This window comes from Amphiura filiformis, chromosome 17, assembly GCF_039555335.1.
Source record: "Amphiura filiformis chromosome 17, Afil_fr2py, whole genome shotgun sequence".
Lineage (NCBI taxonomy): Eukaryota > Metazoa > Echinodermata > Ophiuroidea > Amphilepidida > Amphiuridae > Amphiura > Amphiura filiformis.
The window spans coordinates 11,115,867-11,143,493 of record NC_092644.1 but is presented as its reverse complement, the minus strand read 5'-3'; the positions used below and the strand labels follow the sequence as shown (position 1 = coordinate 11,143,493).

The 27,627-nt window shown below is 35.4% G+C and overlaps 1 protein-coding gene across 3 annotated transcripts; it reads left to right on the top strand.

Moving 5' to 3' along the window:
* Positions 1 to 11,834: 11,834 nt before the first annotated feature.
* LOC140136929 (uncharacterized) lies at positions 11,835 to 25,571 on the top strand. Of its 3 annotated transcripts, none has more exons than XM_072158580.1 (5): positions 11,835 to 12,130; positions 12,689 to 13,055; positions 18,960 to 19,071; positions 23,562 to 24,024; positions 24,761 to 25,571. In XM_072158580.1, exons 1-5 carry the CDS (start codon positions 11,944 to 11,946, stop codon positions 24,793 to 24,795), a joined length of 1,164 nt encoding a protein of 387 aa, XP_072014681.1. In that variant the 5' UTR covers positions 11,835 to 11,943; the 3' UTR covers positions 24,796 to 25,571. The 3 variants fall into 3 exon arrangements, with proteins under 3 accessions (XP_072014681.1, XP_072014682.1, XP_072014680.1); XM_072158581.1 differs by having other exon boundaries at positions 23,559 to 24,020; XM_072158579.1 differs by having other exon boundaries at positions 23,559 to 24,024.
* Positions 25,572 to 27,627: the final 2,056 nt, after the last annotated feature.

The window sequence follows — 27,627 nt, the reverse complement described above, 5'->3', positions numbered from 1 at the left end:
CCATTCAACAATATGATCATGGCGGCATACATGTAGCTTCTGTTTTGATAATTCTTGGGGTGAGAATCGTTCCGAATGTCCTGCGGGCATTCAACGCATCATGAAGAATCTCCTACTTCCGGTAATACCGCACACAATTTATACTGATGTGTTAATATAGTGGGAATATCTAGCCACAATATCCTTCGGTTGAGAAGGATATCGATGTACCGTACATACATATACTGCTAGTGTTTATAGTGGGCAAGTATCTGGATAATCTCTAACCGGGTAGAAATTGTACCGCAATGTACCGCACATCTGCTCCCACTATAAACACGCTCTGAAACCCTCGGGCTACACAATGTTTAAGTACCAAAAATTTCTTGCAGATTAATTCGTTTAGCAAAAATATCGTGAAATTTGAATTACGTTCTGGTCAGAGGATGCATGATTTAAGCACTTTCCACCACGCCACTGTGTTGACTTGCGGTCAGCACAGCTGTGTGAGTTAACATGACACCACTGCTCGCACATTGCATTGACGGGCATGGTTAAATTTGAATTTGGACTGATATATTTACAATAAAAACGCATTCATAATGCTAGTCGATTCCACATTTTATGTTACCTACAGAAGGTGTGAATTGTCCTTTATGCATGTTGTATACATCACTTTTGTTCTGAAATCGACCAAGTAATAATGACACACGCACAATTCTTAAACAACATCTTTTGCACAGAATTCAATGCAGTGGCGTAGCCAGTGGGGGGCCAGGGGGCCGGTTCCCCCCGCTCGTCATGGCCGTCGGTAGATGTAAGGCCGTCGTCGTTAGACGGTAGGCGTTTGTTAAAAAAAATTGGGTTAACAATAGACTATTTATTACCCAGGGTGACAGAAAAAAGGGGAGAATTTAATGAAAAATTGTTAATTATACATACAATTTGTGTGTTTTTAAGCTGGTGCCGCCAAATATCCTTTTTTTTTTTTTTGCTCTTCACTTTTTCAAACCATGCAAAAAAAATAGGGTCAACAAATCACAACTTCCGTCGGCAAAATATATTTCTGTCGGTACATTTACCAGTTGTGCCCCCTCGGTTCCAAAATCCTGGCTACGCCACTGATTCAATGGGATTTGAAAAGTAAAGTGGCCGTTGAAACTCTTGCAGTGCATGATTGGGCTTCCTTAAATCATCCTCTGCGTTCTGGTATACCAGAACGAAATTACAACACATTGTCTATGGAGCAGTGTAATACATAATCATGTATAACTCACAAACGCAAAATCGGAAGCAACTGAAATTTTGGGAATAAGATTTTTTCATGGGTATCTACTGAAGTAATAAAAAGAGGATGCTATGATCACGAAATCCTCCTTTAAACATAATATTCAAAATAATATCATCTTAAATTAGCATGATTTGAGTTATTTTCTTGTGCCATTCTTTTTGTCTTTCATCGTGTTCTAACTTCTCTTTAAAATTTCCAAACAATATTGCTTTTTTTCTAATTCATTTTCCTTTTATTTGTTTTCCTGAAAAATATATTATAAGTGGTGACCGGTGAACACGCTCCATGCATCGGCGAGGTACTGCAAAACCAAATACTAAATAGGTTTATGAGGTTATTCATGCGCTGCGTGATCAAACAAGACCAAACACTGTACATCGAAACTTGTTCAAAGGTCACATTTTGAATTAACAAGCAGAAAATAGTTGCAAAAAAAAGCACGATTGAAATTTAAAATTTGAAACATCCGGGTCAGGAATTAATAATAATACCCGTTGAAATACCAATTTATGATTTTCGTGTGAAAAAATATGGGGTAATTAATATTTTGATTTTCCAAATGAATACACTAATGGTACGTTGTGATGTGTAAGCTTGCTTGGAGACTTAGTTTTATTCATAATGAGGGGTAGATCCCGGGGGGGATGGGGGGGATTTATCCCCCCCCCCTCCCCAATATTTTGCCAGGGGGGATGCTCCATACAATCATCCCCCCCCCAATGTTGACGCCTGAATATAAGTTTCTGACCAAATTAACCTCATATTTGCCCATTTTAGCCCCAAAAGTACAAATTTTCGCGCGCTTCGCGCGCATTTATTCCACTTTTGCACCATATTTCATCAGTTTAGCTTAAAAATAGCAAAATTTTTCGCGCGCTTCACGCGCATTTGTACCATTAACTTATTCTGTCGCCAAAAGGTGCTGCTTTCACTATACTTCAAGAATTTTTTCCAACCCCATCCCCCCCAATGTCAAAAAGAAATCTACGCCACTGGTTTTATTCTAAAACACCTCACCAATGTTTGAGGAGTTCCTTGAATATAATTATCCCGAATTCACTCCTGAAAGTTATAGGCCAACCTCTGTGGGTCAACCTGGTCGATGCAGATTTCCCCGTCCGATTTCGCTATGTAGAATTACCCACATGAAAGGTACGCACGACTGATTATTTAATTGTTTATTTAATAATCGCTATGGTAACGAAGTTTGCACTAAACCTCAGGTTTCTCACGTAGAGGCGGAAAATAATAATAAGCATAGAACACTGAGAGAGCAAATATGCACATTCTGCCATCCATTATTTGAAATGTAATTTAATGTTCAATTTGGCAAACCCGACATTGACATCACAGTCGGGGTAGGGAACAATAGATTGGGTGGGGAACATGGAATTGGAGTATAGTTGCGATTTGTTTTTGCATTTTTGGAAAGTTGGATACTTCATGACACAGGATCCGGCTGACGCCATTTTGAAATGTAACCAAAATTAGATGAAAATGACCCAAAATTTATTTTTGTCCAAAATGATGCGTATGTTGCACATTTGTGCAATTAATGGATCCGTGATGGTTTTAGGACCCCAAATTGATTTAAAGCGCCTCTCATCCAATGTTATAACTATAATAAAATGTAAAAAAAATGTTAAAACATGGACACAATTCTTATACAAAAATTACATAGAACTTTACGATTGAAAACGATTTCGACTTTTCTTTGTGGGTTGGCCCTTTTATTGTTTTATTTTTATAATTTACTGCTCCTATAGTGCTTTGTGCAATTAGCACTTCAAAAGCTTTCTATTTCTTTGTCTTCAAGAAGTCAAAAACGATCCTGGCATCTACGAGTATATTGATAATAATCGTCGTATGGAACTACATATCGTATGGATTCCCTCTCTCTCTCTCTTTCCCTCTCCCTCCCCTCCCCCCCCCCCCCTCTTTTCCCCTCTTTTCATCTCTCTCCCTCCTTTCTCTTTTTTTCCCTGCACTAGGAGGCGGCCCAAATAGACAATTTTTGCCAGGTTTATTGATAATAATCGTATGGTATTGCATGTCGTATGGATTCCTCTCTCACTCTTTCTTCCCCTCCTCTCCCTCTCTCCTCTCTTTTTCCTCTCTCTCTCCCTCCTTTTTCCTCTTTTTTCCTTGCACTAGGGGACGGGGGCCCAAATAGGCCATTTTTGCCCGGCCCCCGGCAGCTACGCCACTGAATAGCCCGTTCTTGAATAATGGCCATTATTTAATGGGGGTAGTTACTTTTTGAGATGTTTAGATCCCAAGGCTGTACGTAAAGTATTAACACGTCTTGTTTACCGTGTTTTTATTTTGAGGGAAAATCTACAGATATTCATTTCAAGATTTCTCCCAATAATTATAAATCGTTTGGTAGCCTATATGATTTATGATTTATATGAAGTCGTATAGTGAAAATGCTGTATACTAGTATTAAACCGAACAAATTCTATATCACCTCAGCTCGCGTCAAATTATGTCAAAATAATTATGAAAAAAGGTGAAAAGGTTTTGCACTTTGATTATTTAATTGAGCAATTTCATTTTTGACAATTAATTAAATTCAATAGTTCTGCCAGTATTTAAACACTTTTGTTTGTAACTATACTTGAAAAGCAAATTTGTCCATTGTTATTCGCAACAAACCCACACGGGACAACAAAGCAATTTCACCAATTACGTGATAAATAACAAAGAATAAGCAAGTCAAGAATTCCAGTGTTTACAGCGTATCAATAGAATTACTGTGGCGAAAACATAGAAATTGATACGTAATTACCATGCTAATTTTCGTACACTAATATATTTTATTCCGCCCGACTACAGGGTATCTCTGAAAGAACTGAATCGTCGGAAACTGAATTTTTTGAGTATTTTAACGAATAAACCAAACATAACTAAATAAATAATGTGGTTGAAGAATATATCAACTATCACACACTTTTTGAATTTTGACGATTGACCGCCCTGTTTTTAAGATAAAAGAATTTTACGAGACTACCTCATTTTCAGCACGTTCCACGGAGTCAAATCTCTGTCAATGACAATAGACGCCGCATGCGCAGTGATTATAATCCGATACAGATCATCGATTGATATTTCAAATTTGAATCGGTGGAAAGGTTTGAAAATGAGGGAGTTTCGTAAAATTCTTATATTTCACGAACGGTGTGGTCAATTGTCAAAATTCAAAAAATTCAAAAATTATTTAATTATGTTTTGTTGTGGCGTTTCTGAAGATACAGTTCATTCAGGGACACCCTGTACTGTACTGTACTGTACATGCGTACGACATATTGCATATTTTGAGATTGATGTTTCCGATATTCTATTGGTAAATAAATACCTGCATATAGCCACTGGGTGAAAATTCAATTTTGGCATAATATCACTCCACAGATTATAGAAGATCAGTCGGTATACCTTTTGCTAAACCCTTTCAGATATTAATACCCAATTAATTCTGACTCTAGACTGGTTATATTTTGGAAAAATCGCCTTCCAACTGGCAAGTTTGCGTAAAAGTTGGCAACCAACTTATTTTTTATTAGGCCTAATTTGGGTATGCCAACATGGCCAAGCAGTATAGGCTATTGAGACCGTGCTCCTACAAAAGGACCCCAAATGACCCCATAGGATCGTATAGGGGGCAAAATTAATTTAATTTCAATAACTCTTTCATACATTACAATGTTAAATTATGCGTCTGGCCCCATGGATCCTAGAAATGTAATGTTTGTGCGTGTTACGACATATATACATTCCGGGGGGCACTCGACTTTGGAAGAGACGGGAATGTGCGGACAACAGTTCGAAACTAGTGGTCTTTCGGTGAGAGCCTAGACACCGGAAAAAGGTTGATACAAAATTTTCAAAAAGGGGGTCTTTTGGTGACCGTAAAAACCTGGGTGAAAGGGAGTTCGGTAAAACAAAAAAGGGGGTCATTGGGTGAGAGGGAGTTGAAAAATGGGGGTCAATGTGGCCGCACATCCTCGTCACCCATTTTTAGTGACAGCTCCCCCCGGCTTAGGTAAAGATGAATAATTTGGCATGCTTTGTGAATTTAGAGCATGTTTAATTTTTCCCCAGGTATGATCATGTATATGGATTTTGGGGGTCTTTTAGGGTCACGGGGTTCAAATACAGCTTGGCAGACAAAATTTCTGAATTCAGCATACCCAAATTAAGCAAAATAATTATTTGGTTGCCAGCTTTTACTCAAAATTTGTTGATTTTGCCTCCTTCGCCTCCCCTTCACTTTGCCCCCCCCCGAGGCTGATTTAAGGGACATACCTTCTTGGTCTTCTTTGTACCTCCTCCCATTTCATTTGCTTATCAATGTGATTTGGAAATTTGATTTGCCATTTTTATTGTCGTTAGTTTCTTTCCTCGTTGTTGCATAAAATCGACAAAAGTCATGCATAAAAATACAGACGAGCAAAATGCCGTGATCTTCAATTGAAGGAAGGTGACCTGATATATTTGGAAAATCAAATTCTTTAAAACTTACGTATAACATAAAATGTTATCCCTTTCAAGCACTCATGCAAAAAGAACATGTAAATGTTTTTCGTAAATGTGACTAATTCCTAATGGAATTACCGACATTTATACAGCGTGAAATAGGTAGTCTACAGTGTTTTTATTAATGATAATCATCATCATGTAATATATTGATTTCAAGTGAAAGGACATATTTTTCTCATAAACATATTGAAATTAGAAGTTCTAACACAGTGTATTTCCGAAGATATCATCAAAAAAGTGCCTAATTCGACAGTTTTTTGATGATTTCTTCGGAAATATACCGATTTGGAACGCCAAATTTCAATATGTTTATAAGAGAAATATGAGCTTTCATCTGATACCAAAATCAGCATTTTGATGAGGTAAAGTGGGGGGGGTCAGATTGTCAATCAGGTTACCCACCTTTAACATGTTTAAGTATAATTATTTATGTGTTTGGCATCGGCATTGCAGTCATTGCATGCTTACAAATAATTTTGAGCATTTAATATACACTATACTCCTATTTAAATAGAATCTGATACATTGTCAAATAAAATAGGGTACATTTTGGTCACTTAAAACTTTTTTTTTTTTAAGTTTAGAAGGACGTCGTATCATTGCCTTTTTCTTTCTTGTGACCCATTTAAATTTTGCTCCTGAATACAGGTCAATTTTTTCAACAATAAATATATTTACTATAGGCTTTCCGGGTCCCACCAAGCAAAATATCTTATCGGTGGATATAGGGCACTTTTGAGGTACGAACGTGGCAGTGAGAAAGGAAATAAAGTCAGCAATGCGTACAGACCTCAGTGTATTTGGCTGTAAAACAAACACTGTTTTATGCTAACGAATGCACGCCCTTTGGGCATAAATATTGAATTATTTTCAGTAAAACTCACGATTGAACATTATTACAGTTATATTAAGCGGGAATTTGACCTGACGCCAGAACTACATCAATACCCATGCAATAACCATTATATTCATATCTTTCAGAAATATCTTTTAATCTAATTTAATTTTAATTTTATTTTTAAAAGAGAGTTTTGATTTTTTTTGGTCAACAGAAGTAAAAACGAAAGGCAGTTTAATACTGCAAAACAAAACAAAACAAAACAGTTTACAGTTTAATATTGTGTTCAGGGAATAGCCTCTACATTTCGTGATTCACAGCATCATCCCCCACTTTTCTCAAAAAAAGTTCAGATTTTTATATCGTTGGAAACCTCTGGCTACATAATATTTATGTACAAAATATTTCTTGCCGATTAATACGTTTAGCAAAGATATCGTGAAATTTGAATTTCGTTCTGGCATATACCAGAACGAAATTAAAACACATTGTAAATGGAGTAGTGTAATACTCACATAATCATGATCATCCTGCATAACTCGCAAACGCAAAATCGGAATCAACTAAAACTTTGGGAATAAGCTTTTTTCGTGGATATCTACTGAAAAATGTTAGAAAAAGAGGATTTAGGATCATGAAATCCTCCTTTAATTCATGGAAGGTGCCATTTTTGACCAACCTTTGCATTTCAGAAATACTATATTCTTTATATGATAGGCCTATTCCACGAGAAAATAATTTCTTTTTCTTAAAATTAAAAATGTATGGTATATGTTACGTATACGTCGTAATGTATGTTCTTTTCAGTTTTCAAAGTTAGAGTTAGAGTATCTTGTGTGGCGTTAATATAATGCTATTTTAAACATATCCCCTGGGATATTGACAAATGTTGACATATGGGACGAAAATATGGCTTCGCCCCCACACCCCATACATATACACCCCCACGCCACTGGTGTTATGAAATGAACTGGAGGTTCTGCAACACAATTTAGTGCCAAATATAGTTTTTTTGTTTTCGGGAAAACAGTGGCCGGCACATTGCTAGAAGTCCCGCTTCGGTTCTACTAGACTTATTTCAGAAAATTGCTTTGACGCATTTTGACGTTGATTCAAAAATAAGATAATTGACTCCCGGGATTCGACTATAGGCCTATTCTGTGCATGACATTAAATACAAATGCAAAAATGTACAAAAGACATAGTTCGAGTGTCGACTCGACGTGATATTGGTTAAGACGAGCAACATGAATTGCAATAAGGAGTTCCGAAAGAGTCAAATTTATAAGTAAATGATGAAAAAAATTATTCAGAACATTGCAGGGTGGACTTGTTGTTAATAAATCAGTGAATTTGGAAAATACAACCAGCTAAGTGCGAAAACATCAATATATAATATAGATGCTACTGTATATCATGCAATATCGGCAATATTGAACATGAATGATCCGAGTGTTGATACTTTGATATTTGAGTATAGCAGACTGTTTCGATCACTTTGTTTTATAACATAATACTGTCAGCTAGTGTCTTTAAGACTTGAGATGATGTATAAAAAGGGTATTTCTAAAATAATTTAAGCTGTGGGAATATACCTTTACTTTCCCAAGATCAAGTTCCCGAATATCGTTGATGCACTAATTTAAACAGTAGCGGCAGAAGCATACAAATTTAGGGGAGTCGAGAGCATTTTTTGCCAGTCCTGCTTGGACATTTATGCGCGAAGCGCACCAAAAACTGTCGATATATTGGCCCAAAACCCTGCCCAAAACTCTGTTTTTCTGGCTAAAAAGGAAGATACACGTGCAATTATTGCTTTATTTTTTCTTCTATCAGGATTTTTAGGGCCTATGATTTTAGAGACAAAATTCCCGGACAGTTTTCTTTTTGGTAAAATTGCATTATCTAAATTAATATTTTACAAATCTGAATTTCTGAGAGAGGTATCTACCATTTGGTATGCCTAGTATACAAATGGTATAGGCCCACTAGTCTCGGACCATTGGTGTATGGTTTTCGCGTTGAAACAACGCCTACGATTTGCAGGAAATTAAACCAAGTTTATCTTTTATTTTAATAAATTTCATAATTTTGAACTTTATGTCTTACCTGAGACTTTGATAAAAATCCAAACGAAACAAACAAATAAATACTCCATGATTCCAAGAAAGATTTAATGCAGGAAAAACCGATGGACAACAAAGAGTCGCTCACTTTTACTCCTGCGTGAGCCTCAATCCGCCATGCAACCAACTTTTGCTTCGGTTTTGCACTAAATTCCTCTATACGATCACGTGACCGTCAAAATGGGTGGATTTATTTTGGCAAAGTTCACCTAGTTTTTCAAGGCGTGAAGTGAATATTAACATACAGGAGTATTGTTTGAAAGTTCAAGTTGTCGTTGACTTGCCAACCAATCAAAAGTACAAGATCACAACAACACTATAGATGTAATAACATTGAATATCCCTATAGTTCTTTGTTTTGGTAAACTGCAAATTAGAAGATTTTTGTATGGAGTGGATTTGCACAGTCATGTATTTTTAGGTCAAGTAAAAAAAAATTAACATGTATATCGTCCGGACTTTTTCAAAAATCGGCGAGGGAGGCCCTTATTATTTGTTATTATGTTTTTTTACCATTCATTTCTGTGTAAAATTGCAATTGCAATGTGTTGACAAAGTGTTTGTCAACACATCACAAAAATGGGGAGGCCCCTAAATCATGTAAATATTTTTGTTATTTCCCCAAGCCTTGCCCCTAGCTTGAATAGTGTTTTCAATGTGTTTATTAATGATAACCAAAAAGAACGTCTTTATGTCTTTTCATTACAACAATTTTAGAAACAAGTTAGCAGAAAAGAAAAAATAACAAAAATATTTGAAAATCTCCAAAAATCGGTAAGGGCGGGGACGATACATGTTATTTATTTTACTTGGCCTTATTTATAGATATCTGTTGAATATCAATTTCTGACGCGTGTTACTTATTCGGATATTTGTGAGTTTCTCTATATAGGGCATAAATTGAGATGCGGTTATGCAGATCCAGTCTCGCCGGCGTGCATGCGCATTGAAAAGGCATGTATATTAAACGTCATGATACCATGTAATGCCTATACCCTGAAGATGAAGAGCACACAATCGGACAACGCATTCCTCGCAGGTGGATGGATTACAGAGGCCCTGGGTTCGATTGCCATTTCCGTCCCAATTTTGTAAATAGCCATTTTGATGATTTTTGTTTTCGATAGTTTGATAAATTTTTACTTTAGGGAAATCGGGCTAGTCGAATTTATACATAACGAATAGCGGTGTGTTTAGACTCTGAAGATGGTTTACTGCATCATATTAGTAGTACCTGGTACCTTTATCGGTGCAGGTGATCTGGCTTCCGTTTTACTCCCCTATAATAAGTATTATTGATCAGGTCGTTTTAGACCACGCAGAGTAGATTTGCTTCAAATGTTTCTATTAAGAAAAGTCGATCATATAGAATGCATGAACTTGAAGCATTCATTATTAATAATATTATGGATGTACTCGCTATTAAACTGATTTCCAAAATGATTTCGGCGACTTTTGCTTCTTTAAAAGTAGTGGCAAAACGACAGGAACTAACTATTTTTTGAAATGAAAATGGAAATAAAATGAATTACGAAAAATTACGTGGTATAATATAGTATAGTATATAGTATAGTATAGTAGGCCTATAGTATAGTATAGTATAGTATATAGTATAGTATATAGTATAGGTATAGTATAGTATATTATAGTATATAGTATAGTATAGTATAGTATAGTAATTAGTATAGTATAGTATAGTATAGTTATAGTATAATATAGTAGAGTATAACTCTTGCCGTGCCATAGTATTTAAATTAATTCAGTATTATAGTCCTTGGCTTAAATAACGTTCATGATATAGCATGCATGTAATACAGACTGAGTCAAAAAGAAGTAAACCCTTGTTTGAGGGCTGTAACTAGAAAATGTCATTGTAAAGAGCAAATTCTACATGTCTAAATAATAAAAAGAATTGTTGTAATTGCTCACAGCAAACTTAAGTTATACTCATTTGAATACAACCACCCATTTTTGTAGCCCCTCAAACATGAGTTTACTTCTTTTTGACTCAGCCTGTATAAGGTGAAAGTAGCAGCGCAGTGCTCACCCGCAGAGAAATAAAATCGATCATCAGGTCGTTGTGTGAGCACCACACCGTTTCAGGAACGGCGACACGATAGCGTCTAGTTGCTACGGACTACGTGAATATGCTCTACATAGGCCTATTAATAATTCAATTTGATTCAAAAGGCTTTTCATGTTTATTGATGTCACTTTAGAATAGTATTGGAATTATATACTTTTGGTTACACATGATAGACTGAATTTACGAAGTTGATTTTTGCCAAATTTGTTTGCTAAAATTGTGGATGAAAAGCAGCTTTATAGACTAGTCCACGCCAAGAAGATATTAGCAACATAAACATCTTAATAAAATTGATTTTCAGGGGAATCGACGAGTGAGTCAAGTGGATTATGAAAATATTCAATTACTGTTTCATGTTTGTATATAATACAAGTAAGCAAACATGGAGGATAGCGTGTATACATAATTGAGTGTTTATGGACTACAGTGCTGCATCTTCATTATGATCGTGATCATCTTATCTGCAATGATACATACCATCTGGTGAAGACAAATTATGGAGAGCAAAAGCGGCAAGGAGTGAATGATTTGAAATTTGAACGCAGTACCAGTAAATTCATCCGGCTATTGACATGGTTTATATGGAGATGTCGTATTCATCTTCGGAGGATTGCACCACCCTTATTCGGGATAATTATATTCAAGGAACTCTTCAAACATTTGAAGAAGAGGAGGAGGAACTTGATGACAGAACTTGTACAGAAAATGTCATCAAGTACCTAGATGATATGTGCGGTTGGGTTCCTGATCCTACCGTGCAATATAGAAGACATGGAACTGCGCAGACTGGTAAAACAACACAGAAGAGTCATGGAAAGCCAGGTGGTCGCACAGATTGGGGAAGTCTTGCACGACGAACAGGACGACATGACAACCAAGGTCCTGCAGTGACTGATTATGAGTTTAAACATCACACAAATCTAAGAAAATATATAGAACAATACAGAAGGTTCCATACCTGTGGAGGTCCGTTAGAAAAATTGACTCAAAGTGCATACGGAAGAACAAAAACGATATATTATACAAATGAATCTGGTGCTACAGAAGATAGAACGGCAAAGACGCAATCGAAGTCAGCAGATACATGTGTGTGGACAGAAGAACTGATACACGAACAGAATCTCAGCAACATTTACCTGATGCACCACGTGGTGGTCTGATACGTACCTATGAGGAACCACCACCAGCCACAGCTCCTCGGTACCATTCCCTTACAGATGCAATGCTACGCAAACGTTCAGTATCAACTCAAAATCAAAATGTGGTCATAGGTAAATATAATTATGCAAAATGATTTCATTAAGAAATGACATACTTGGGCTAAAGTGATTGAAGATCACATTCACATTGTATGGATTTGAAAGTTTATCATTATCATCGTCATTATATTATCATCATCATCATTATTATGATTATTATTATTATTATTATTATTATTATCATTATTATTATTATTATTATTATTATTAATGTTATTATTATTAGTAGTACTATTATTATTATTAAAACATTTCTGTGGCGTTCTACAAAGCACAGAGTGCCTTACAAGAAAACATACAAAATCAATCAAGCAATAAATTAAGCAAATCAAGCAAAATAAAGTAAAAAAATACAAAATCAAGCAGTGGGCCTACTAACTAATTACATGTACTAAGTTGGATAAAGATGGTATTGAGGATGTGCTTGAACCCATCCCGACTCCACCTCTCTGACTTCAGTAGGGAGCTCAATCCATAGTTTAGAATCAGCATGCATCATCATTTGTATTTGTCACATTGTTAAATTTTATTAGCATTGTTATTGTTGTTGTCTGGTTTCCATTATTATAGGCAATTACACCAATAATGGGTGGTCTAATATTCCAGCAGGCGTTGTCTGTGGAGAACCACCTCCTCGAAAATCCACCAACACCAATAAAGACAGCCCTATGCAATGGACAATCAACGAACATGGATTAACCATCTACCACGACAAATCTCCATCTGTTTTCCGCCACAAAGAGGACGCCATTGCAGTGAGTCCTTTGGCTTATGCCCCATCTCAAGGATCCTTCCTACCTTTCTTTACTCCATCTCAGCAAGTAATGACACCAGGAGGACTTCAGCAGAAGAGAAAGCAGCTCGATATTTCCCCTCCTCCCAATGTACCTAATAATCTTCCAGTATCTAGTGGATTCTCAATTGACAGAACAATCGGGTAAGATTAGAACAATATTGTATCTCTTCCGTTTTAAATTTTATTGAATTATTTTCTGCTTTTTTACATGCGTGTACATTATCTCGATTTCTACTTCAGTTACATAAACCAACTTTAAGAAAGAAATTAGGAAAGAAACATCATAAATTATTAGAGGCGGCGACCATTTTAATCACAAAACAGTATTTCGTGTTCAAAGGGCTATATCGATGTACTGCGCCAAAAAAGTATCCTTACACTTGGAAAAAAATCCTAATTTGAAAACTAAACCAAATTTGGGTAAATTATTTGTTTAAATAGATGCACTATCTAATCCTGCACATTACGACGCATAATTGAATCCAATGTGACCCCAGGAAATAAAGTTACAAGCATTTGATTAGACGAGTCCGGGTTGAGTGACAAAATAGCCTATTCAAAAATCCACTGACTAGACTTCTGGTTTGACATTGGTGGGTGGCTCATTTATGCGCGCCTTCTTTACTTTCAATTTAAAACAAAAGAAAACTGAAACTTATGAACTGAAAAATGAAGTGAAAAAGTTGTGAAAAGTACTGAGAAGAAAAAACTGGATTAAAAACTTACTGGCTTTGAATAAAGCTTGACTGAAGAAACTGTGCTGTCTCTTTATTGCGCTTGTTGGAATTTTTTCGCCTTGTATAGGCCAGTTTGTCACTTTCAAAACTGGACCTTCGTCTAATCAAATGCTAGTAACTTTTCTTCTTGAGGTCACCTTGGATTCAATGGGGTGTCATGTGCGGGATTAGATAGCGCATCTATTAAAAAATAAATTCACCCAAATATGGTTTCGTTTTAAATTTGGGTTTTTTTTCCCAAGTGTAAGGATACTTTTTTGGCGCAGTATAGAATATTCGTTCAACAAGTATTTAATCTATTTTCGTTCATTTTTATCTCCTAACGAATGTTTGTTGACGGAAAATCAATTGATGTCGAATGCCTGATGGAAACATATTATCGATTTTACGTCATTAAAAAAATCATTAGAAGTGAAACATGACTGCAAATGGAACGGGAATAGATGAATGGCAACATGATGCATCGAATATTCTATGTAAAAAGTATACAGCGGGTCTTAAGGGGTGGGGTCACAAATCGCTAACCAAGTCAGCGCGATTCATATTCATTCATACAATCATCACTGCCATCATCATCAACTCGTTTCCACTAATGCACGCTTTTGTCTTTAACATTACAATGTCATTATCATTTTAATATTCTTAATCATTTTCATTTTGTTTTAAATTCAATCATTATCTCTTTATTTTTCATCAAAAATCAAAAGGTGTCCGGTCAGTTCATCGGGCCGACAAATTGTCTGACACTAAACCAAGTATGATGTTGATGTCAAGTCGATGCATGTGTATCTGAGAAATGAACATTAGGGATCGCAATATTTGACTTCTAATAACAAGCCACGCAATTCGTGATTTAGAACACACACAAAAAAGGAAAGGAAACTGCACACAAAATGTATGATTACACTAAATCAGCGCTCAATCAGACAATTTTAAAACGCAGTCTACAATGTTTCTTTTTCACATTTTGCAAAGGCCAAGTCAAATTTAAAGTTGCTCTATATATCGCACTGTAACTTGTAGAAAGTGATCCCTGGCACTTGGGTAGTATGAAACCACAAAGGTCATCCAAAGATCAAAGGTCTGGTCAAATTCAAAGTTGCTCTGATTTGGCTGCAACTTGGGGACAATGATCCCTGACACTTGGGGAGTATGACACCACAAAGGTCATCTAAGGTCAAAGGTCAATTCAAATTTTAAGTTGCTCCAATCAGGCTGTAACTTGTGGAAAATGATCCCTGGGGAGTATGAAACCATAAGGGACCGTTCACAAACACTTGTTAGGGGCCTGATGCAAAAAGGGGGCACTGAAAAGTTTTGACCCTCCTAAGGGGGGGGGCTGAAAAAATGACCACAAATGTATGGTCCCCCGTTATTAAAGCTTGTAGCGGGTTGAAAATTCAGATTTTTTTGTGAAAAGAATAAGTAATTGAAACATAGAGCAAGTACTAAAATCATAGCTTTTATACTTTTTCATATATGACGCTAACTAGTTCATCTCCTATATCTGCAACACAGCGCTACCAGTAGGGGTCAATTGCATATTGTGAGTGCCCCTGTATTGTGTGCATACAGTTAATAATAACTGCATGATGATGCAAATTATTCTTGATTTGAGAGAGCATGATTAGTCAACCCGAGTTTACCCGAGGTCAAAGGTTAAATGAGGTCAATCAGAAGCCCCCGCCTGATATTCGTGGCTCATGAGCCACAGTAGCTCTAGTTTAATTTTGTCATTATTTTTGAAATTGTTACCATTTATTCATGTAATATTTCGTATCTTGCGCAAATCAATTGGTATTGGATGAAAATGCAGAAAAAAAAAAATTTCTTCATCTGTAGAACTCATTGAAGTTTGAATTTCATCAGGATATTAGGCCAATACCATTTGTTTTAGTGTGACGATATATTCTCGAAGAGGTTCGTCACCGTTCGTGCATGGACACGTGTCCATTGTTCACGTCCCAGATGCGCCACAAGACCTTATATATGCAGTAGGCCCATTATTGTGGGCCTACAATATTTGACAAATTTGATATGTATATTCAATATGTTTCCATCGTGCAGTGTTTACTCTCATACTAACTTTCCATTTTCCCCTTCTCCATCCAGTTTCATGCATACAAGACCAACCACATTCCGCCTGGACAGAAGGGTAATGTTACTTCGATTGACTTCTTACAGGAGATGACCGCCATGCTTCTGCACACCATCTCGCCAGGCACTCACTCATATTACACCGCTAGTTTAAAATGAACCACCCTTTTTATGCAAGCGCCCATTCTTCTTCATGCAGCACTGTTTGGCTTTGACAAGGATATTATACCACATCGCATGGTCATTCCACGCATAGCTTTTGGCCTTTTTCTTTTCACGCTACACTTTCCCCCTCCCTAGTCAGCAATGTCCCAATTGCACCATATGTCGTGGTTTTGCAAAGTGCCTGAAGTCGCTATTGTTTGTTAGTTCTTTGGGGTTGGTATTTCTATTTTTATTTTGCTGATGTGTGAATGAGTTTTAGGATAGAAATAAATAGAATGTACGTAGAATGGTAGACTAATTATAGCTGCACGGAGCATTCATTGCTCTAGACTGAAATGTTTAAATTACTTAATGTTTGTAATAACATTTTTAGGATGAAAGGGAGAGCTATCAAAAGTTTTTACCACAATAACGTAGGGGTTTGTGGTGTGTTTTTTCCTTCAAAAATTCTTCCATCGATCTCCAAAAAAAAAAAGTTTTCGATATACATTGTACGTTGCATGTTGGCCCTATGTTTGGGCGGGACGGACGACTAACATTCTCCGCAAATACCACACTCAGATATGCCTTTTCAATGATTGCTTTTGACATTTTCGAAGACAAAAAAAATATCTACCAACTTATGTAGGCCTACATCCGTTTCATACATTTGACACTCTAGGATATGGAAATCTATGAAGTATTGAACACATTGTTGTGGATACACAGCTAATTCTAACTAAAACTAGAGAAAACAATAATCACTAGCTTCTACTTAACAATTAATGTAGCTATTTATTACACGTTCTGCTTACCATAACACTTGGAAGTATAGTGGAAGAAGGGCCTAACTCCAGCTCGCGCTCGTGTTAAGACCTGTACCGTTGCCATGGAAACATCATAAACCATTTTACATGTACGTCGTATGTAATTATGTTATTTCAACCACGGTAACTCTACTGTCGGGGAAAAAACGTTCCAGTGATAACACAAGAGATTTTACCCAACAGTTGCATGGGTCCCCGGAAGATGAAAACATTATGTCTCTAAAACTATTCCAATTATTCAGTTTTTTCTTAATATCTCAAACACAGTTTTGATGGAGTTGGGCCCTTCTTCCTCTTCAATTGTGATTCAATTACTGGTCAATTTGCAGTATACGGTATCTAGAATTTGACGTGCATGTATGACTTTAATTATTGTGTACCATCCTAATATAAAAATGCCGTTTGTTCGTTTGTAAAACGCATTTTTATTTTCTAAAGCCCCGGGTCTAAAGCCAATATACTCGCATACATTGTACTTCACTGTAATTTTGCAATGTCTTGTCTAATTATGCATTAACAAAAATCCCTGCTCTATATTTAATCCTATACAATGTAGGCATTATATTATCGAGGGTTTAGGACCAGAATGCCCTATCTGCGATAACTGCCATATTTATGATGTATACAATTTAGAATGTAGAAATTGTTAAAATCTATATAAGGCAGCTATTGCATGCAGATAGGACTTAATTGTCAGAAACCGTCGTTATATATACGTGCTCATACCACAACATTTAACATTCCTCTTCTTGTTGTCATAAGTTAGTTACTTTTTTCAGTTTCTTTGAAAATGCTATCAATCCCTTAAAGCCATAATGTGCGATCTTATAATATGAAGTTGGTTAATTTTTTTCAAACCTGATTTTTTTTTGGCATAGGCATGTAAATGTTTACACGTGTCCCAAATTTGTTGTGTTTGTATAGGTCAAGAGAGCAATTTTGACATAAAGTCATATTATGAGCCATAATATACGATCTTACAATGTATAATATGAAATTAGTTAATTTTTTCAAACCTGATCTTTTGGTATATTTGTAATGTTTACACATGTCCCAACTTGCACCTAATTGGAATTAGCTAAATCTGTTGTGTTTGTAGATCAACAGAGCAATTTCGACATAGAGTCATAATGACTTTAAATCCCCATAGAAATCCATGTTGAACGGCCAAAATAACCACGTTTCCTCGTTATTTCTGCTTAAATAGACAGAAACCCTTCCCGGCAGTTATTACTAATATTATTTCAGCATGTTTGGTAAAGAATAACAAAATTATAATTTGAAGAAAATTGTACATTATGGCTTTAATTTCTGCATGATTAATACATTGTCATTTCATTTGCACGCCATCGCCATTTCATCGGCTCATTATATTTTCTATGGTTTTGTTTGCTATGATAAGGCCTACATGCATCAAATTTAAATCATATTACTTACTCGATGAAACCTTTATTATCCTACTTGTATAATGATCGCACTACCATACTAAGCAGGGGAATTGGTGTATGTCATTAACATTATTAATTTGATTCATTGACATTTTTTTTTTTTTTTTAGGCCTATACATGGGCATGTTGAAAAACGTTACAATTATTAATTGTGTGCATAATTTCTACGAAAAGGTCACAATGGCACATTACATTAAAGTAAACAATGTTGGTCATTATTCATTATGTTCGAAGAGGTTACCATAAAACAATATAGGGCCTACACTACATTTTGCAAAACTGTTTGCCCGCAATATTTTACCAATAACGTTTTAAAATGTTTTCATGATCTTTATATAACCCGACATTTGTATGTTATTAAAACGTTTTAAAACTTTGTGAATTTATGATAAGGCAAGTAATTTCGGCATACCTAATATATATAGGCCTATATACCCCCCCCCCGCGTTACACATGCCAAAGTTTTGGGAACCCACTCTGCAAGACCTGAAATGGTTTAGATAATGCGAGCAAGACATATTTTGATCGTCTCGGTATACGGTTTTTAGGCCTTAAGCAGTTTTCTAAAGGTATCCCAACAATGTTTACCAAAAATCTCTTTTCCCCCTTTCGACATGACAAAATTGCTTTTCCCCCTCACCCCTGCCCTGCCAAACATTGCTTACCCCCTTTTTGCCCACAAGGGAAGATCAATATTGCACAGCTCCTTAGCCCTTACCTTTATAAATGACTGTTTCCTTGTTCTATTTTGCCTCTAAATAACCGTTGTCTTGTTCCGTTTTCCCTTCACAGCACCAGAAACTGTACGACTGGAGCTACACATAACACCAGCAAATTATTCAAAGATTTCTACTCGCAGTTAGTTCATGCCGCTGTCAACCTCCAACTTACTGAAAATATTAAGGTAGGCCTATGTCTGCATATTTATGATATTCATGCAACTGCATGTTAAATGTCCAAAATAACCAGTGTAAATGGTCAGCAACCCTTCCCGGCAGTCATTACTAATATATATTATTTCAACATTTTAAATAGAGAATAACAAAATTACAATTTGACGGAAATCGTACATTAAGGCATTAATGATATCATTTACACATATATGGTTGGAAAGACAAAGGTGCAGTCTTTGTGTGATCATAAAGAAATTCCATCCAAATATTCAATATATGGGGTCAAAGGTCAACTTTCATTACATATTGACCGACCCTCGTATATAGAAGCAAAAGCGTCACGTTTGGTAACATTCGCACGTACAAGGAAGCCAATTTTAATGTTATGCCTTCCGATTTTTGTTTCACGATTGATTCACATAAAATTTTTGATTTGTTACTACTCGCAACAAACTTAGGAGACTATGTTAATAAAACCAGGTTACTTTCATGTAGTGTCATTAAAACGCACTGTTTCGACCCTTTAGCAATACATGAATGTTTACTTTGGCTAACATAATTTTATGAGCATAAACTACGTGCAAGTCCACATCAAAAGTTTTGTTTTACGATGTACATACCAAACTACCAAGTTTATATTGAAAAATATCTTAAAATTAAATAAATAAATAAGAAGCCTTGCAACTTATTTTTCTGTATCAACTAGTACTTTAATTCTATCTTCATATTTATGGTTGGATGAAAAATCTATACCAATAACTGAAATAAATATACATGTAAGTACATTATAATTCAGAAGTATATAATAATTAATAAATATAAATACATAGATACATATCTTCTTCGGTTAATGGCAATATTGTTCATTACAACGATGTTCAGTATCACACTCAAAGCCACTGAATATAATTACATGCTATCTTCTGTAGATAGCAATATTGTTCATTCATGCTATCTTCAGTAGATAGCAATATTAGCAATATTGTTCAGTATCACACTCAAAGCCATTGAATAAAATTACACGTTATCTTCAGCAGATAATAGTATTGTTCCTAACATGCTATTTTCAGTAGATAGCAAGTGTTCATTATATGCTATCTTCAGTAGATATTAATATTGTTTATTCCATGCTATCTGCAATAAATAACAGTGTTGTCCATTCATGCTTTCATTACATGTAATCTCCAGTAGATATATGTTCATTATTTGCTATCTTCAGCACATAGCAATATTATTCCTACCATGCTATCTTTAGCAGATAGCAATACTGTTCATTATATGCTATCTTCAGTAGATAGCAATATTGTTTATACATGCTTTCTTCAGTAGATAGCAATATTGTTCCTAACATGCTATCTTTAGTAGATAGCAATACTGTTCATTACATACTATCTTCAGTAGATAGCAATATTGTTCATTACATGTTTTCTTCAGTAGATAGCAATATTGTTCCTAATATGCTATCTTCAGTAGATAGCGATATTGTTCATTAGATGCCATCTTCCCTAGATAGCAATATTGTTTATTACATGCTATCTTCAGCAGATAACAATATTGTTTATACATGCTTTCTTCAGTAGATAGCGATATTGTTCCTAACATGCTATCTTTAGCAGATAGCAATACTGTTCATTATATGCTATCTTCAGTAGATAGCAATATTGTTCATTATATGCTATCTTCAGCAGATAACAATATTGTTTATATATGCTATTTTCAGTAGATATCAATATTGTTCATTAGATGCTATCTTCAGTGGATAGCAATATTGTTTATACATGCTATCTTCAGTAGATAGCAACATTGTTACTAACATGCTATCTTTAGTAGATAGCAGATATGTGTTTAAAATAACATGCTATCTTCAGTAGATAGCAATATTGTTCATTAGATGCTATCTTCAGTGGATAGCAATATTGTTTATACATGCTATCTTCAGTAGATAGCAACATTGTTACTAACATGCTATCTTTAGTAGATAGCAGATATGTGTTAATAACATTCATGCTTTCATTACATGTTATCGTCAGAAGATATTGTCCTATATTGTTCATTACATGCTATCTTCAGTGGATAGCAATATTGTTTATACATGCTATCTTCAGTAGATAGCAATATTGTTCATTACATGCTATCGTCAGTAGATATCAATATTGTTCGTTCAATGCTATCTGCAGTAGATAAGTGTTCATTCATGTTTTCATTATATGTTAATCTTCAGTAGATATCATATATGTTCATTATATCTTCAGCAGATAACAATATTGTTTATACATGCTATCTTCAGTAGATAGCAACATTGTTCCTCACATGCTATCTTTAGTAGATATAGCAATACTGTTCATTACATACTATCTTCAGCAGATAACAATATTGTTTATTACATTTTATCTTCAATAGATAGCATATATATTCCTTGCATGCTATCTTCAGTAGATATCAATATTTTTCATTGCATGCTATCTTCAGTATATAGCAATATTGTTCATTATATGCCATCTTCAATAGATAACAATATTGTTTATATATGCTATCTTCAGTAGATAGCAATATTGTTCCTAACATGCTATCTTCAGTAGATAGCAATATTGTTCCTAACATGCTATCTTCAGTAGATAGCAATATTGTTCCTAACATGCCATCTTCCATAGATAGCAATATTGTTCATTCCGTGCTATCTTCAGTAGATATCAATATTGTTCGTTCAGATAACAGTGTTGTTCATTCATGTTTTCATTACATGTTAATCTTCAGTTGATAGCATATTATGTTCATTATATCTTCAGCAGATAACATTATTGTTTACATATGCTATCTTCAGTAGATAGCAACGTTGTTCCTAATATGCTATCTTTAGTAGATAGCAATACTGTTCATTACATACTATCTTCAGTACATAGTATATATGTGATGCGATCAAGCAAAATCAGTCGGAACTCAGAAATATTGATTTTGAGATATAGCAAAGGAAAGGAAATATTTCCTTTTGTTTCCTGTTGTTTTGGAAACTCTTTAATTGTTCATATCTTAGGAACAGGTTGTTCAATAATGGAGTTTTCTGCCAAATCCAGATTTGTAAATACTTTTTACTATCCTGTAAGAAACTGAAAATTTAATATTTCCGAGTTCCGACTGATTAAATTTGCTTGATCGCATCACATAATGTTCATTACATTCTGTCTACAGTAGATATCAATATTTTTCAGTACATGCTATCTTCAGTAGATATCAATACTGTTTATTACATGTTATCTTTAGAAGATAACAATGTTCCTTGCACGTTATCTTCAGTAGATATCAATATTGTTCATTGCATGCTATTTTATTTGCATGCTATCTTCAATAGATAGCATTATGATCATTACATGCTATTTTCAGTAGATAGCAATATTGTTCATTACATATTATCTTCAGTAGATAGCAATATTGTTTGTTACATGCTATCTTCAGAAAAAGCAATTTTGTTCATTACATGTTATCTTCAGTAGATAGCAATGTTGTTTGTTACATGCTATCTTCAGTAGATAGCAGTATTGTTCATTGCATGCTATCTTCAGTAGATAGCAATATTGTATGTTACATGCTATCTTCAGTAGATAGCAGTATTGTTCATTGCATGCTATCTTCAGTAGATAGCAATGTTGTTCAATACATGTCATCTTCAATAGATAACAATATTGTTTCTAACATGCTATCTTCATTAGATAGCAGTATTGTTCATTGCGTGCTGTCTTCAGTATATAGCAATGTTGTTCAATACATGCTATCTTCAGTAGATAGCAGTATTGTTGATTCATGTTATCTTCAGTAGATAGCAATATTGTTTGTTACATTCTATCTTCAGTAGATAGCAATATTATTCATCATGCTATCTTCAATATATAGCAATTATTGTCCATTGCATGCTATTTTCAGCAGATAGCAATATTGTTTATTACATGCTATCTCCAGTAGATAACAATATTGTTCATTATATGCTATCTTCAGCAGATAACATATATGTTCATTATATGCTATCTTCAGCAGATAGCAATGTTTGTACATGCTATCTTTAGTAGATAGCAACATTGTTACTAACATGCTATGTTCAGTAGATAGCAGTACTGTTCATAACAGTAGATATATGTTCAATACATGCTATCTACAGTAGATAGCAATATAGTTCATTACATGCTATCTTCAGTAAATATCAATATTGTTTATAATATGCTATCTTTAGTAGATAGCATTATAGTAATTGTTCATAAAATATTACATTGTTCATAACATGCTATCTTCAGTAAATAGCATTACTGTTCATACCATACCATTTTCAGTTGATAATACATGCTTTCTTCCATAGATAACATTATTTGTTCATAACATGTTATCTTCTGGATGACATAGCTTTTTAGAACTATGCACTAAAGATTATTAATTCATTATTCTAAACATGACTCTTCATTCAGAGATAAAACATCTTTAACAATCCACTGTTTTCTCTGTCCATTTGTTCCAGCAGAAATCTAGTACAACGCAAAATGCCAAACTTCATCGCATAACACAGAACAATCTCAACCTGAGCCCACAGAGACAACATAAAAGAACCCGCAGCAGCAGGACCAGAAACAGTACAAAATCTTCCCACAGCTTTGACTCCAGGTCCACATGCTCCTCACATGGGTCAAGCACTACTAGCAAAAGACAAAAGTCAAAGGTCAAAAGTCAACACCGGAGGTTATCATTACTACAACAGGACTGTTCAGCAACTTCTTCACAGACTTCTCTTGATACAACTCATGATGTCACCTCCAGGACAGGATCTTCTTCTGAGAACATCAGTCACTTCTCATCAGGAGATCATGGTCCTTTGAGGAAAGATGTATTTGTTGATAATGTATCAACATTTCGTGTTAGCTTGAAAGATCATAATGGAAAGATCATGGCAGAGCCTGATAGGAGATTGACAGTGTGCGAAGCTGTAGGTTTGTTTCACTGTTTATTTGTTTGTTTGTTTAAATAAGTGTGACATCAAAATTGATCATTGCCAATTTGGTTCACGCTATCTGTGTTGGGTGCCCCCCTGACAAAAAATGAAAGAAAAAAGTACCCTCTGACAAAAAATGAAAGTGAAAATCAGGATTGCAAAGGAAAAGAAAAGGGGCAAGGAGCCCCTTTTCTATCCAAATTCAGCCCGATCATGGGTCAAAATAGCGTAAAATACAAAACATTGTAAAGATAAAGCCATTTCCATCCTGATAATGGGCAAAAATAATGTAAAATACCAAATTTTAGCGCACTACGCGTGCACATCATCCCAATAAAGCCTTTTAAGCAAATATTTACTGGTTTCTCAACAACATGAAAAGGGTTTATTGGGGCTGAAGAAAGTCAAGCAAGTTGCTGACCCCAGAGAAATTAGAAACATATAAATATAAAAAAGGATATTTTACACCTTCTCCAACCCATTTAATTGAATTTAGGCTATTCCAATTGAAATCCACATATCCACTATGAACAACATGGTCTTAACCTCTCACACAGGGGGTGTAGATTTCAAATGGAGCCACCCATTCAGGTAACCCCATGTAAATTTCACACTTCCCTGTGTGGAAGATTAAGGTCATATCTTCAATAAGGGGTGTATGGATTTCAACTGGAATAGCAATGTCAATCAAATCTGTAACTTATCTTTATTTTTATTTGATGTTCATTTTTCAGACCTGGTTTTGAGCAACGATAACAGAGACAGGTGACACAACTCTTTCAACACATCCGAGTGACGATTTATTGTTTCAAATGAAAAAACTGTGACATTTAATAAAAAGTGTGGATCAATCAAAGAAACAGATGAGTGTATGTGGGTCAATAAAACACTGAAGTGTAAACAAAATATTGTATGCAGCACCCAGTTATGTATCATGCATGTAAATGCACATTAAGCATGTATAATTATATCAATGGCATGCCTTGACTTTCATTTATACCCAAATACCCCAACCAAACTGCCAGGCCATTGTGCTGCAGAGACAAAGGAAAGGCAAAGGGAAAGGAGAGAAAAAAAAGGAAAGACGGAAAAAGGAAAGAAGTGCCCTAAAACTCAGTACTTATTATATCGGTGTTTCTCGTTCACACCAATCTTGAGCCACACTTAGTGAAAAGTCCCAAATTTTCTTGCATTTTTCTCAGTAAAGCCCTTTTTGGAAGCAGGAAGACTACCAGGCATATGCATCTGACACCTAAATAGGCAACTCCATTTGAAATCTAAACCCCCTCTCTTCCATATAATAAGGGGATTTCAAAAGGAATAGCCTCTTTGCTTTTTGGAGTACCCTCTACAAAGCGGGCCATTCCTTTTTTAAAGGAATTTTTATTTATAATTATGATGAAAGTCTTGGAGTGTAATGTTTCTCCATATTCAGCATGGTAAGGATTAAAGAGTTATTAACTGAAGTTCAATAACAAGTCAGTGTATTGAGTCTATAGTGTGAGTGTCGGTAACACTGGTAATTGCAGCAAAATAAAAGTAAACCCCAGGGTAATTATTTAGTCAATATACATGTATTGTCTGGACCTGTTCACTTGCTACACTAAACTGGTTACACCCTATAGTAACAACACTCTGCGTGGCTATTCCACACCAAGCATAATTATGTTGATATGTTTGATTTCTCACCACCAAACAGAAATCTGGTTCAAACACAATCTACCCCATTTTGTTTTTTAGAAACATGTAAGACAATTAATTAATCAGATTGTAAACCAGAAATGTGCATAATTTTGACTAAAACTTGAACTTGTTTCAACAATAAAGATATTGCAATACAAGGTCTGATAATACCAGCAACGAAAATTTCCTTTTTAAGGTTAGCAACTATTTTAAACTGTTGCGATTTGGTAGTTCACAGTATCTTGCGAATGGTAGTGAGCTTTGGCAAAAATTGCTTTGATCAATTCATAGCGAGTGTGTAGAGGAATTCAAATATCACAGATATACATGTACTTTGTAGGTCCTCTGGTTCTTGAGTTATATTGTAAAAAGGACCGAAACAACAACACTTTTGTAAAACGTACATAACTCATTAACAACAATAAATCAAGCAAGTTTTTCTAAGTATATGATTTGTAGAATGAACTTTTGCAAAACATCAAAGTGTTATTTTTCAATAATATATTGATTTAGATAATGAGAATCAATAGCAATGTTTGAGCAGTATTTTTTATGGGACCTGAGAGCACATCAGACACACCAAATTACATCCTCAATATGAGCAATGTCCTTGATATTGATATTATTGCTAAGTGCAGTAAATGTTTTTCTGTAACATGTAAGTGAGCTGTGTATCAACAAAAATCACTGTTTCGTCTCTAATGAAGTTTAATATGGTCCGGGAATAAGGCATACATTCGCATGCATCGCTGCCCTACTCCCCCCCCCCCCCAATATCCTAAACCAATAGGGTTACCCCCCTTTAATACTTCATAGCTTGATACAGCATTTTTATAATCAATATTCCTAGTTACTGTTCATGTGCTTGTTAACAAAGTGGGACCTGGCACTCACCCATGTAAAAAAATGCCCAGATAAATGATGGTCATATTTCATCACATGAGCAAGACTCCTCCCACCCCATACAGTGTCATCGCCTCGATATCTTCATGGCAGAAATCGCCATGGTAGGTTGAATCCACCGCCACACATGGCCATTTTGTTCCGACCTGTTTAATAGTTTTGAGACGCATAATGGGCCGAAAGACATCTGACTAAGGCTACTGACAATAGCCCGGTGACTGACCTCGCTGTGTGTGAGTGAGCATGGTACGCCATAGGTCAATAAGGTCATCCGCTTTTAGACTACCTCCACGATTGGCCTATACACTGCGCTATATAGTTCGGCACATATAAAATCAGAATTATTGTCAGTTTTTGAGTTCAAGATGCAAGCTTCTTTCTCAAGACGCAAGCTAACGACTATCATATCTGTTCAACAAATATATTCAAGTGCAAGGAACCACATCTGACTTCTTTAGACTAAATCAATTACGGGAGATATTCATCATTTTCTACCCCGGTATCCAAAGATTTTCGTCTGAATATCAAAATCGTGCACATTCACGTGTATCGATCCCAGGTATTGATTTTAGTATCTCTGCTGTACCAAGTAATTATTAGCCAGGCGATGTCGGTGTGCCCCATTTCATGCTTCTTTTGAAACAGGAGCCAAAGATGTGCAGGAAGACCATCCACTGTGCTAGAGGTCAACTCTCCAGACATACTGGCACCCAGCCATAATGGCAACCTCCAGTTCCCTCTATCAACAATTTATAAATTTGTATTTATAAATAAGGTACACAGGACAGCCAACACATTGTGTGCAGATTTCAAATGGAGTCAACCCATTCAGGTAACCCTATTTGAAATTCACATCCCCTTTGGAAGATTAGATTAGGGTCAGGTCTTCATAGGGTGTATGTTTATCAACTGGAATAGCCAATTGGATCATTCTCCTGTACTAGTGCACTATTTCTACACATCCCATTTGAGAGGCATCAGGCCATTATATCTTATGAGAAAATAAGTCCACTGA

Excerpts from the sequence above, each read along its gene's own strand:
- LOC140136929 (XM_072158579.1), top strand. The coding sequence starts at position 11,944 with ATGTGTGTGGACAGAAGAACTGATACACGAACAGAATCTCAGCAACAT. Across the intron at positions 12,131-12,688 it reads AAATCAAAATGTGGTCATAG|GCAATTACACCAATAATGGG; the intron begins GTAAATATAATT and ends CCATTATTATAG. Across the intron at positions 19,072-23,558 it reads AACTTACTGAAAATATTAAG|CAGAAATCTAGTACAACGCA; the intron begins GTAGGCCTATGT and ends CATTTGTTCCAG.